The 14,430-nt window shown below is 47.0% G+C and overlaps 1 protein-coding gene across 1 annotated transcript in view; it reads left to right on the forward strand.

Annotated features, from left to right (window-relative positions):
* The window catches only part of LOC144120250 (uncharacterized), a 46,436-nt gene that overhangs the window by 24,126 nt on the left and 7,880 nt on the right, over positions 1-14,430 (forward strand). Inside the window, exons 6-7 of the mRNA XM_077652650.1 lie at positions 4,864-4,968; positions 7,440-7,526. Of these exons, the coding sequence (XP_077508776.1) occupies positions 4,864-4,968; positions 7,440-7,526 (192 nt within the window). The remainder of the gene's footprint in view (positions 1-4,863; positions 4,969-7,439; positions 7,527-14,430) is intronic.

Raw genomic sequence — 14,430 nt, forward strand, 5'->3', positions numbered from 1 at the left:
GCCCATGGGCCGAGATATGAAGCATCTCAAGAGCGCCAGGGCTTCAACCATGCCACATGAGAAACTTAGGGTTTTGTTGAACGGCGGCTCGTTGCGGTGAAACTTGCAATATAGTAGGTCACCTCAGAGAGGCAAGTAAAAAAGTGGTACCTAGTTAAACTAAGCAGACGCGCGAACGCATGTGTTTAGCCTGGTTACCTCATGGTTTTGCTTTGCTGTGTCATCGAAACGTCTAGCGACAATATTAGACACACGTTAATCACTATCCAAGGTTACGCTGATCTGAAGTATGTGCACCGCATATGGACGTTGATGAAGACGACGATGTGCAATGCACAGCGCAAGAGTGTGCTGCAGTTTGACACGAGGCGTGACCAGCTGCCGCGATAGCATAGTGCTCTCGTGCAATGTCCAGCGAAGCTGGTAAGTTTGCGCCACGTCCGGTTGGAAACACAACCGTGGCAATATTTATTTTATTTCTGGACCTTCAAGGTCAGGCCAGAATAATATTGTGGCCTGAAGACCACAATAATCTTGGGCTTGACGCTGTGAAGTAGTGCTTCTACAGCAAAGCTTGAGAGGCACTTAAGCTCTGCCTTTAAGGGGTGGAGACACTCAATATTTGGTTGGCGTGTTGTATGTTTCAAACATTGCGTTTTGACGTAAGACGCGTGATACGTGCTCCACGATTCATATATGTGCTATAAATAATTTACTCTGGCATTATTTATGCTGAGCGGTTTCGGTTTCTGAGCGCCGGGTGTGTTACGACGTCAATCCCAACGAAGAGCAGCAACCCTGGTCACGTGGGCCCCAAAAGTAGTGACGCACAGACAGCTATCTGCTCACGTACACATGCTGTGCATAGCAGCGCCTTTCGAAATCCCAGCTGGTACAGCGATATGCTGAGCAAAGTCAAATGGGTGAGGGGCGACATCGTGTTCTGAAACCAAGCGGCTCGCTTGGGCCTTTCTATGTCGGCATACCGCGTTTACCAACGCGGTTTCTACGTTGTATTTGGCTTTGCCACGCTACGCTGCCGCCGATGATCGGCGTACGTCTGTGTCGTTGGCCCGTAGACTACAGCGCGTCAGTCGGTCGATCTCCTGTTTACATAACTGCACCATTTCTAACTGTTCGTTCCGACCAATAACAGTCGCTGTCTTCACTTAGCTCCGCCCACACAGCCGCGTTTCTGCTCAGGGTCCAGTGGCTGCTGATTACGATATCTGTTGCTCGCTTTCTTCTGCTGCTTGTATAGCAAAGATACCTTGTATTCGCCGAATGAGTGCTTCAAGATGATTGTACAAAGATTTAGCATTTACCGCGCGAAGTACGGAAATCCCCCACCAATTCGCCCATGACGACAACTGCACCTCAGCGCTACTTTTGTTTGCATTGCATCAATTGCGCGTTCGTTGGGCATTAAATGTAAAGATACGTTATACTTAGGATGAATAATCTCTTCTTTTTTGAGCCGGTTGTACGTTTACTTGTTTACGCAGTGCGGTAACTCAGCAAGAATCGCTGACGAAAGAGAGCGCCAGCCTTGGGAACGCTTCATAGCCACGTTGCTGACGCCGCGTATGTCCGGCGCTTCTCGCTCCTTTTAACTGGTTTTTCCGATGTGTCCAATACTTGCTTTTAAATTGCTTTATCTAAAAGTACGTCCCGCGTCCATTTCCAATATTTAAAATGGCTTAAATTGTTGTCCGCATGCGACGCCGACGATTGCTACCGGGCACTGCAGCTGTCGGAAGAGTGGGTCATATCGGCTAGCAGCGGCGGTTCCCGCTCAATGTATTTGAGTCCTAAGATGTTAGTAATCTTCGATTTCAGGTCACTGTTGTCAAAACAATGCTCGGTGACCATTTGTATTCGCTAAAAATTGTGAACATGGTCTCCATAGTCGTCGACATCGCACATACGAACCCCGCGGACTCTAGGCCTATTCGTACCGCTGGTGAGTCAAAGGGTGACGTGTGAAATGTAGTCGCCCGTTTTGCTTATTCGTAGTACGGAGAATGCGCAGACGAGCAACTATAGTCATCGCCTCATCGAAGTGAAGTTTTCGCTCAGCGCCGACGATGCTGATGCCGGCTGGAGTGTAAACAACAGCATATTTCCCGATCAGCACACCTTCCGCTCAGTCGCCGACGGAGCGACTAGCCGATGTCGCGCGTCGCCGTTCATAGCACGTCACGTTAGTGTGCTGTGATGTCCCTACCATTCACTGATATCGTTCCACAATCCTACGTCACCAAATATAGCGCTATCGATGCGTCTCGATTTTGAGAAAGAGCATTTAGGGACTCTTTGGAGCTGGATCAAAATATATTTTAGGCGCTTGTTGCTTCCAAAACTTCGCCGTGGGTGACCTTACATACAGAGGAAGCCCGTTACAAGCTTATAATAGCCTTAAAATTTCATGTCTGAACCGCTTTAAAGATATGATGCAATAGCATTAATGGGACCCAGCAGCGGCCTTGAGTCTTCTTTACATATCACTTCGCAGACACGGTCCTGTTCTACTTTACATTCGTAGATCGCGGGATGTTCGCATGCCATTGTTGGCGCAGTGGTACAGCAGTTAAGCGATGGGGTAGGGGTTGTGAGACCCCGGTAGCTCTCCCCGAGCGCAATGCATACCTCTCGCGACAATTAATAACTGCCCTGGGCAGTTTTCTCACTACGCGGTGTCCACTGCGGCGGACGCGGTGGACAGGATGACGTCACAAGATCACGCCACCTAGGTGCCAAATGAGCCATTTTCTTGCTCGCTCACAACGTCGACGCGAGATTTTTTGCAGAGCAGGAGCCTAATGCCATCGCGCGAATAACTACGTGAGGCCTGTCTCAGTGTACAAACAGTTTTTGGCGGAGGCTGAGCCGCCTGTGCGGTCGTCAAAGCCAGACTACATCGCCCGGAGTGTAGATGATGTGCTGACAGCGCTCCTCGTAGCGTCCTTTTGAGCGTGTATGCGAAGCTGGCCACAGGCTGGATACGCCGAGCTTCCTGCCTGAGCAAAGGGTTTTTGCGATACAGGGGTCGTCATTGGCGGAGAGAGGCACAGTGGTCTCCACGGTACAATATGCTGGCTGTCTGTAGAGGACAAAGAAAGGGCTACACCAGAACTTTTCTTGGGAGACAGTCTTGAAAGCGTAACTAATAAAAGGCAGTCCAGAGTCCGAGTTATTGTGATGTGAGGTCACTTACATCTAAAGCATGTTGGTTAGAGTTTTGTTTATGCTCTCAGTCAAGCCGTACTTTTGTGGGTAATAAACCGTGGAGTGGCGGAAAGTTGTGCACAGACGCAGGAGTCGCTGCAGCACATGAGCAGTGAACTGACGGCCTTGGCCCCTTACTACAGCTCGCATTGGTCCATGGCGTAGGATGATTGTGCGGAGTAGAAACAGCGACGCTTGGTACGCGGTGGCCTTTGGGGGGTGGCCGTTACGTAGTAATGAGAAAGATTGCCGGCACAGGCGACGATCCAGAGTTTCCCAACGGAAGTCTTCGAAAACATACCCAGCAGACCTATGCCGACTTGCTCGAATGGAGCGCAGGGATGCGTCACAGACTGCAGCAGACTAGCTGGGACGGTTGAGGGCGTTTGTGGTGCTGACACTGCCTGCAACTGGCCACGCGCTGTTCAGTCATGAAGCGCATTTTCGGCCAGTAAAACCGTTCTTGTGCACGGCGGAGTATTTGAGCCAAACCGATATGACCAGAGGGGCGGTCATCCTGTAGTACGCATAAAATAAATGGGAAAAGGTTTTGTCGAACTATGATAAGAAATCGTACCCCCAGTTCTTTTCCAACACGACACCGTTGCGTACACAAATATGGCCAGTAGCCCCATGGTCGTGCGAGGTGGTTAAGAAGAGCTTGAGACCGAGACCCTTTTGTAGTTCAGCCATTCGGAAATTCAGGCACGGGAGCTGAAATGTAATTGCCAATTTATCGGCTTCAGACGCAGTGGTGGCAAGTGGAGGCCACAAAATACAGTCTGCGTCGCCGTGTCGCAGACCGCTCTTGTACGCCACTCTTGTAGGCGAAGAGTCCAGAGGGCGAGATGACCGCAGGCATCTCGAAGATTGACCAACGAGCAGCGTGAGCGATGGTCGGTGACGATGGTGAATGGACGTCCGTACAAGTAGGCATGAAAGAGCAGGACGTAGATCACTTCAAGGCATTCGTATTAAGTCACCATCAGTTCCGCTTTGGATTGCTTAGGGAACGGCTTGCGTATGCAATAACATGCTCTTGCTCGCCACACCTTTGCACCACAACAACACCAGTGCCAACCCCAATTGCAGCCGGCCAACTTAGGTTAGCACGGAAGGATTGGAGTGCCCGAGGATAGGATCTCACCTCGAGAGGTTCTCACGTCGAGAGGAAGCGTCGCACTTGGGGACCCAGTCTAAAGGAGCGCCTTTCATAGAAGATGCGTCACCGGGTAGGCGATGTAAGCAAGGTCGTGTTTAAAACGGAGGAATTGCCAGCATAGCCCAGAGCATGCATAGCCACAATATTGCTCATAGCGTTGTAGTTTAAAAATATCGTCTAGCAAAAACCTTTAAGATAACACATGGTTTGGGTAGCAACGGTGATCATCCATAGCCTCCCCCCCCCCCCCCGACCCGCCCCGCCAGCCGTGACACGTCTCCTTGTCCTCACTTTTGACTTCATATTAGCCAATTGCAAAGGACAGCCGCTCTAATGGAGTGACTGTGGACGTCCATTCGCTGTGCGTGAGTATGTAATAAAGGCGCGGGGAAAATTTTGAATCGCTAATTGATGACGCTGGCATGCGTGTGAAGGCGATTGCAATGCGGCTTTTAAATGTGTGTTCCTTGCAGGAACTGACCGCTGCCGCTGCTGAGGCCCAAGCTGAACAGACTACTGCACCTGCTACGGAGACCGGGCTTGCCGTCAACGGACGCCAGCTGCCGAAGGCGCCCGCAGTGAGAATGGCCTAATTTTTTAGAGTTCACGTCAAAAGCGCCCAGATGTAGGGTATTACGTGATGTTTCAGGTATAAAGGTTCTTGTAATACAGTGCACTCCTGCCTATAAAACGGCATTGCGTATTAAGTGCTTTTTCCAACCAAACAATCAGTAGTACACGAAAGCTGTTTTCTCCAAAGCAAACACGACCAGGCAGACAGAAGATGACAGAAGTATTCTCTCCCTAGCTGTCAAAAATATCTGTATTTATCACATATTTTAGGCCGCTCAAGTTATTTCGAACTTTTTAAATTGAAAGTTTAAACGCGGATGTATTACCAAAGTATCTAATGGCGGAATTCTTATTGAAATACCACACTATCATCCAAATTTCCAACTCAACCACAAAACTTCCTGGCATGGCGGAGATGTTGCTTATGGCATATCTTGGATTGCGTGAGTCTAATGCCAAGGTACCACGGTACTTGTTTCGTCTGTTATCCTAAGCCATTCGCAGATGAAAAAACGTGCGAAAAAACTACGTCACACCGGGACGGAGTTTGGACTGATAGCCACAATCTCATGCGTAGTCACGAGGATTGAGTTAGAGACACACATATGCTCTTAGCTCGCCCTTTGGTTAACGTTGCGTTTTGTTAAATTCCGACGCCTTTCTTCACACCGAAACTTTACACTACGAGGAAGATTTTTATTACTTGAATACATCTATCCGCGGACAGAAAAATAAATGTTATATACATAGGATGCGAAAAAAAGCGTAGTTTTCTCTCTCGAAGGTTAGTGCAGAAGTACCCTTCCTAGAGTTTAAGCAAATAAATATAAACTCTGTTTGGTATAAATTATGGTAGCAAAAGATCAGCTTACGTGCACATCATATTACGGCAGCTTCAACGGTGGGAAAAAGACAACGAAAAGGAGCCGAGGGGACACATCGCTGACTTCCAACTTTTATGAACGCAGGCCAAACAAAACGGAAGTATCTTCATCGCCGGCAGGGATGACGGGGGCTCTGTCCATGACAGAGAGGGCACAACTAACAGAGACCTAAGAAATGTGGCCAAGCTAGACTGATAGGCGCGAACTGCGCCATTGCCTTAATTTCTTGCCAAAACTATCTTGAGCACTCTGCTGCTCATATTTTGACTAGAACTTCTCTTTCTACTTCGGCCCTGAAGCACGCGCCTTTCAAAGCGATATGGCGTTTGATATTTCGCAAATATTCTTACTGCCGCTGGAAATTTTGTGCGTGCTGAGTGCAGGATAGCCTTTGCGCCTAGAAGCTCAAATACCCTTTACGAAGTGTGGTCTATTCATATGTCGAATCTCATGGCCAGACGAGATTTTATGTTTATCCTTTCATTGCAAGGTGACCACTTGCTACGGAATACGCGTAGCATGTCATAACAATACCCATGTGAGCAGCAAGCATTTAACTCCTTCGCAGCGGGAAACAAATTTGTAACTAACAATAATATGACACACATATTCAATTGTGGATTACACGCTCCCAAACAGGAAGCTGTTGTAGAGTCTATTTGCAGTTATAAATAATTTGAAACTAAACTAAAATGTCACTCAGGATAGCTTTGTTTCTGATGGCTTTCGTGGTTTTTTAAGACTCTATTGCCAAAACACCGGGCGAAAGTACGCACTTGCTGTCTGGGAAGTACTGCAATCCAATAGGTACACCTGGTACCCTCAAAGTCTTCGTTCGACTGTTTTGAGTTTCAAGCTCAGTTTCGTTTTAACACATTGGAGTTGGCAGTAATAAACGGTCTTCCCCATGCACCTGCTACACAAACACTGGAAAACGCAGCAACTAAATGATTACAAGTGGCTAACCTTATCTTCCGTATTTCTAGTTTTCCAGAGTACAGTTCCAATGGGATTGTGTTGCGAAAAAATGATTGGAATGTGCGTTGTTGCATCTGTCAGGTTATGAGCTTCAGAATAAATGCTCTTTTATTGCAGTGATTCCTAATCTGAATTACACTCATCATAGCAATCCGCGATACAATGCTAAAAAACTGAAAGCAGGCAAGAGGGCTGCACTATATTTTTTAATCACAAGTGGAATTAATCACAGTTGAATCACACGCTGCTATGACGCATACCAAGATAGACTTGAGGTAAAGAATCCTTGCATTAAGATTACACACACGGGGATAACTGAAAGATAAAGTATCAGTCACATTAAATTGCTATTTAACATGCACGGTATGGCACGTCAACGTTTTTATTCTATTCACTTCATTTATTCTTAAATCTTACTGCTTTTATGACGCCATCTGTCTAAGAGTTCCGAATATTATTTCTTTCCTTAAGTAGTAGTCTTATTATTTTACATTTCCCCGTTCACATTGAAAACCATGCTGGCTAACGATGAATGCACGAATACCAGTACGTTATTTAACGCTGAGTTCGATCTCAGTGGTATTAAAACCTGTGACGATCCTCGTGTCGCGCAGGCAGTACCCGAAGGACAGGAAAGCCCCCACGGAACACCAACACTGATGTCCCGCTCAACGGTCCTGGAGGCAGACAAGAAGCCAGTGGTGAGCGCTGGCGGCCTTGGAGCCGTGCATTTCGAACGCAGCACCCTCTTAGTCCTTTGCTTTTCCGGACGCAATAAATACGCCTGTATGCGATGCACGCTCTCAAGGATACACTGCAATGATCCAGCATTCCTGAGAGGAAAAGCAAAACACCACTGTGAAAAGGTGCTTCTTTTTCACCAATGTAACAGCTGTAACAATATAACTGGCTTCATCACAAATACGTTAACGATGAGCAGCTCGCATATGGGTGCCGCGTTTGGACTAGCGATAAGAAATCTAGCAGCACATTTGCTTCGTTATCGGGCTGAGGCTTGCACGTTTAGATGCGGGAAGACACGCAGCGTAATCCAAAGACAAGACTCTTGTTTTTCTCACTTTGTACCAGGGTTGCCAACAATCATTTCAGAGAAGTTTACTCGAGCGAGAATGTAGACTTGGTGGCACTGCGGTATACTAATGATAGTGATATCTGCATTATGTAATTTATCTATGTAAAGAATATGGAAAGAAGGCTGCAACAAAATAGTGTGCGATATGATCGCTCGTGCAAGCAAGGCGTAATGATCGTAAAGTAGCGGCTGCAGGATTAAATGTATGCTGAGAATGTTGTGTTCTTCGGTAATCGCGAAGGATTTTTACAGATGTGGTTAATATTTGCGAAGACGAAGGAGACGCTCAGACGTTATTATAGCGCACGAGTTACATGCACTGGAGGAATTGCTTTGCCTGGACGTTTCTTGAAAGCGCATGCATTTTGGCGCGAAGAGGCAAACTTTGGCGGGCCATAGCGCCGAGGGTAACTCTGTTTTCTAATAAGGGTAGTAAATACTCACTGGAATCCACCCAAACGCAGCCATACGGCTACAAAGAAAAGCTTAACAGCTCTCTCAGAAATTAAGAAACCCTCAGAAACCCCGGACCAGCACGAATTTTTCTTTAACTACGAAGTTTCTGCAAAAGCTGTTTAGAAATAGATAATAAGCTGTTTAGCTTTCCGTTGTCGCCGTATATCTGCGCTTGGGTGGGTGACAATGAGTAATTACTCCCTTATTACAAATCTACTCCACTTGGGGGATTCTCCCAAGCATTTGACTCTGTTTTCGCAAGTACAAACAGATATGGACTTTACCTATGGAGGGCTACACACCTCTGAAGGCATAAGGAGACTAACACTTTGACTGGATTGGTGGGGGTTTAGCGTCCCAAAGCGACTCGGGCTATGAGGGCCGCCGTAGTGGAGAGCTCCGGAAATTTTGACCACCAGGGGTTCTTTATTGTGAACTGACAACACACAGTACAAGGGCCTCAGAAATTTCGCCTCCATCGAAATTAGACTTCCGCGGCCGGGATCAAACCCGTGTATTTCGGGACAGCAGCCGAGCGCCATAACCACTGAGCCACCGCGGAAGCTATAAGGAGACTAACAGTAACATTTAAAAGTCAACTGTTAAATCTTAGTGAAACCGCCGTCTAGTTAGTCTTAGCTTTATTCTGATGCGCTACACCACTTACAATGCTGTGCCAAAGAAAGCGCTCTTCTAACTCAAACAGCCTATTTAAAAAAAGTAAAATGTTTCAGGTGAAACAACTGGTACGCGAGGTGACATGAGGAGGGTAACTCGTGGCCATGGACTATCCTTCCTGTGCAGCCCGATCGCGGCAGCATGCGGTGTTGCGCGGCCCTGCTTTGAAAAGAGTATTTGAGTAAAACTAGCACTTTTCTTCGTGCAGATTGCTTGAATACTTGACAACGTAATTAAACATTTTTTCGTGATTCTAAATGTGCACCATTTGATTCGCTCAGCAAATCCGATAGCTCGATATTAAACTCGCTATATGAAAGCATGGAACATTCCCAAACACGATTAATTTAGCGGTTTTCAGCATTCCAGACTGCAGCATTTCTTCATTCCGTAAATCCTAATAATTTGTGTCATGAATTTCGTCGACTACAACAAAATCCCCTTATTAGTGCTAACTTGCAGTCCACCAGTATTACTCATTTAAGGCGCTATGTATACAAGTGGTACAGGACGCGTTAAAAGTTACCAGGCAACACGGTCTGCTTTCCAGCATCTCATTATTGCGCCTAAGACGCCTGTGAAGCTGTCAGGGCACTGATCGGTGATATTGATGCTTCGACGTGCTCCATATATTTAGAGGTTCGAGAGCGTTCGTTATTGCCCCACTGTACGCCTTAAGAGCAGAATCTGGGGCCTATGAAGTTTTTAGACGTCCTGCGATTTCTTCGATTTAGCTCTTTCCTTACCTCGAAATGTGAGCTATCAAGAGAGTTTTAAAGCAAAAAATAATCTCTCCAAGAACTACTTAATGCACTCCGCATTGCAGTACATCAAACTGTAGCTGCTTATTGAAAATATTTCCCAAATTAGGAAACGCCAGATTTGGTTTTGCTAAACATTTCGAAAACTTACTGGTTAAATAATATAGAAACCGAAAAAATACAAAAAAGAACAAACCACTGTACTGGGCGCGAAATTTATTACATGAAGAATAAAATACACAGCCACATTTTCTTAGCCACCCTCCTTGAGACATTCAGCTGCATACATAACACACTGCCCTTTCTGTGCCCTCTCAAGATAGGCAATATGACAGCTGTTCACTAGAGAATGCAGTCGCATGGGCACCTGAAGCGGAGGTAGATATGGGATCTCGTGCACATCACAATTGGTCTGAGTTCTGTTCTTTCTTTTTTTGTATAGCCGAGCTTGTAGTTAGTACTGTTTTCAATTCTTTCACCTTGTTGTTTCAAGTTGTTTTCACCTATGCTTTCGAAAAAATTCGGATACCAACATGTATATCAGAAAACGACGATTCGTTTGTTACTTCCCGAATCACTCTGCAACCACTGGTTCGCCCGCCACGGCCCTCCGAAGGTCGCCTACAAATACGGTTTGGAGGATCAGAGTCGTCGGTACGACTCCCTCGCATATACCAGGCTTCAACTCGACTAACAACTTTGTGAGCCGTATGTTGCCGATCTATTTTCCACCACTCCAAATCCTCTCCGCCAAACACGTGGGTCACGATTTTGTCACCAATGGCGATGCCAAGTGCCACCAGTCTCGGCACCCGCACAGACCGTACATACAGTATTGTGCACCTTTATCGTGAAGATTTTCAAAAATGTCCCCGCCTCCACCGCTGGTTCGTTTGCAGTGAAACTACACGCAGAGCTTGTGCATTACGGTAACTTCTGTACCGTAGGAAGTTTCAAAACGGTACTTCCTTAGTTGAGCCGTGCATCATGCGAAAACATAATCCTCTGCGCCGAGATCGGCGAGCCGAAATGAAGAATGAAAATGAAAATTGGTTTTTGGGAAGAGGAAATGGCGCAGTATCTGTCTCACATATCGACGAACACCTGAACCGCGCCGCAAGGGAAGGGATAAAGGAGGAAATGAAAGAAGATATGAAGCGAGAGGTGACGTAGTGGAGGGCTCCGGAATAATTTTGACAGGTACCTGAGGATCTTTAACGTGCACTGGCATCGCACAGCGCACGGGCGCCTTAGCGTTTCGCCTCCATAGGAACGCAGCCGCCGCGGTCTGGTTAGAACCTGGGAACTCCGGATCAAGCCGAGCTGAAACTCGCAGACGCCGTTTTTAAGGCGCCGAGACGGGCTTTGCAAGAAGCGTGGGCCTTTTGAATGTGCCGTTCCGGCCGTTTCGTCCCCTTCAACTGGAGCGCTTGCAACATTTTCGGCTAAGTGAGCCGAAAAAAAAATATCTCAACGACAGATTTAACCCGGCTTTTCGTTTAAAAGAATATTGTTTGCAACGCTCGCCTCGCGCCTTGACGTAACGTTTTCCACTGCAGAAAACAGATGGCGCCACTGCCGCCTTTCAGCGAAAAAACGGCGTTTGCTGGTTTCGTTTCGAAAACGCCGTTTTTCTACACTGATCTTGCACGCGCGTCGCTTGTATGCGCGAAGGAGCCAAACACTGCTGAAGCGCCCTGCGTCACTTGTTTCGTAATATTTTTACAATAATGAAGTGTCTTCACATATCGAAAGTTTCATCCCGCGCTACCAAGCCCTACAACAAGTTAGCTCGTGAGTATTATCCCATTGCTTTCCTGTTGTCCACAAGAATTGCCATTTTTCAAATAAAAAATGTCAGTCGATTTGGGTAATTAGGCCAAATGCGGATATGTGCACTAGCATCACGGCAATTATCGGTTGGAGCTCCGGCCTACTAGGTGGGACCAGGCTACCACCTAATTGCAACTCCAACTTCTTCTTCTGTTTAGTTACTGTGCAAACATCATCCGAATAAAGTTCTCCTCCTAACCCTTGCTGCTCATTCCGCTTAGCTCGGTGCGGTTAGGGGTGGTGCCGCGTAATTAGCGCCCCAGGTTGTTGCCTGGTTATTACCTTCTACACCTTGGAATGTAAGGCAGCCGGTGGGTAGGTGAGCAGTGGAACAAGGAAAAAAGGCAGATGCTATAGCAGGTGGTGACATCGGTGGGACGTGGGTTGTTTGGGTTGGGTCGAGGCCCAGGTTTTGGTTCCCGCGATTAGCCTCTCACGATTAAATCGGCTGCCGCATGGCGCGCCTTGCAAGTTGCCCACCATCCGGTGGGCAGGTGAGCAGCCTGTCAGCTTGAGAGAAGTAGATAAACAGGCAGACATACAAACACAAAACGCCCAAATGCGGGGAATAACAACTAGTGCTAGCGCCCTAAACACGGTTGAAAATGCGTTCTTTTTATGTGCCAATGGCGAGAAGTGAGTGCGATGATTTTCTTTCCGTTCATTTGAAGCTGCCAGTGCTATTTTCTTCGACACATCTCTGCACTTTTCACTGTCCAGCGTGTTCTACATTTAGAGGCGCGCCGTAGAATGCACGTCACAGCTAAATCGCTGAATTGTTAGAGCTCAGAAATGGCATTTGGTTGGCAGACTTGTTTCATATCGCGGTTGTTTGGGGTACTTGCCTGAATAACTAAGAAAAAGTCGTATACTGGCATCGTCTGGGACGACGACGAAACGAAACAAGTCGATTACACCGGTGGCGCCGTCTCGTTTTGTAGGCCGTGGAGAATCGGCAAACGAAATGGCGGAGTTTTTTGCGGGAGGTTTGACGACGTTGTTCCAAGAAATTCTTCAAACAGCAGATTTGACCAAAAAAGCTTTTCGTGATTATCGCTAAAGCAGTTGGTGAAGTCTTCAAATCTCCCGGAATAATAATAATTGGTTTTTTTGGGAAAGGAAATGGCGCAGTATGTGTCTCATATATCTTTGGACACCTTAACCGCGCCGTAAGGGAAAGAATAAAGGAGGGAGTGAAAGAAGAAAGGAAGAATAGGTGCCGTAGTGGAGGGCTCCGGAATAATTTCGACCACCTGGGGATCTTTAACGTGCACTGACATCGCACAGCACACGGGCGCCTTGGCGTTTTTCCTCCATAAAAACGCAGCCGCCGCGGTCGGGTTCGAACCCGGGAACTCCGGATCAGTAGTCGAGCGCCCTAACCACTGAGCCACCGCGGCGGGGCCAAATCTCCTGCAAAAGATTCCTGTCCATCGAGATATGTGAGACAGTTACTGCGCCATTTTCTTTCCTCGGAACTAATTTCAATTTTTTCTCAGCGATTGAACCGGCGGCGCCATCTCGTTGGTCGACCGTGGAGATTAGGTGGTGGTGGTGGTAGTGGTTTTATTAAAAATAATAGTAAAAAGGAAGGAAAAGATTTTTGCTAGCCCCGGCATCTGCCATCGATACTGAAGCACCTGAGCTGGGGCAGCGGAAATAAAGGACAGCATACAGAATGGAGAAATGAAATGAAAGAGGTGAGGGGACAGGAATAGAGGATAGGGGGAGAAGTAATATGTACAAACTATTTACACAATAAGAAATGAGTCCAGGTTGTGGGCGTGAATAACAAAACGAACTCGCTTCGTGGTCTGAGCGTGGTACGAGCTCGGGATGCCCTGGGCCTGGAAATACTTACTGATCCTTTATACCCAAACCGCGAAGGAAACAGCGTCACGCGCGATTCATGCCAAAGACGGAAATCTCCCGCAAAAGATTCCGTCTTTCGCCTAATCTCCACGGTCGACCAACGAGATGGCGCCACCGGTTCAATCGCTGAGAAAAAATTGAAATTAGTTCCGAGGAAAGAAAATGGCGCAGTAACTGTCTCACATATCTCGATGGACAGCTGAATCACCCATAAGGAAAGGATAAAGGAGGGAGTGAAAGAAGAGAGGAAGAAAGAGGTACCGCAGTAGACGGCTCCGGAATAATTTCGACCACCTGGAGATCTTTAACCTGCACTGACATCACACAGCACACGGGCGCCTTTTGCGTTTCGCCTCCATTGAAACGCGGCCGCCGCGGTCGGGTTCTATCCCGGGTACTCCGTTCAGTAGACGAGCGCAGCATGCCTCTCCTGCTATAGTGAGATGGGTTAACCGCCTCGTCGAGCTACATGTAGCGGTAGCGGTTTTTAGGTGCTCCTTCCTTCTTTTATGAGGTAAATAAGATTTGATTTGATATTTCTCAAAGCATTGAGTTCGGAAGCACGACCTCCACCTATTTTGTAAAGACATGATTGGCCACTAGAAATTTCCTCACTGTCTATCCTCATATGAATCTTCGAAAGGAAGTCGTCCCATGGCCCCTTGGTTGTTTCGCTCAAGAACCTGATTTCTCGCCGTTAAAATTTCCTTCAAATCTAACAGTTCATACGAAATATTTTACACGCCCGTAAAAAATGATCCTTTGGTGTTTTGCTTTCGGAAACTCCAGTATTAGCTTTGATGTGGTATGAATAATTCATTTAAAGGGCAAAATATTTTTCTAGAATGTAAATAAGAAGCATCACCTGAAGCAGTTAGTTGCAGTGAGTGATCTGTTCCTCTTTACGTTCTT

This window comes from Amblyomma americanum, chromosome 2 (assembly GCF_052857255.1).
Source record: "Amblyomma americanum isolate KBUSLIRL-KWMA chromosome 2, ASM5285725v1, whole genome shotgun sequence".
Lineage (NCBI taxonomy): Eukaryota > Metazoa > Arthropoda > Arachnida > Ixodida > Ixodidae > Amblyomma > Amblyomma americanum.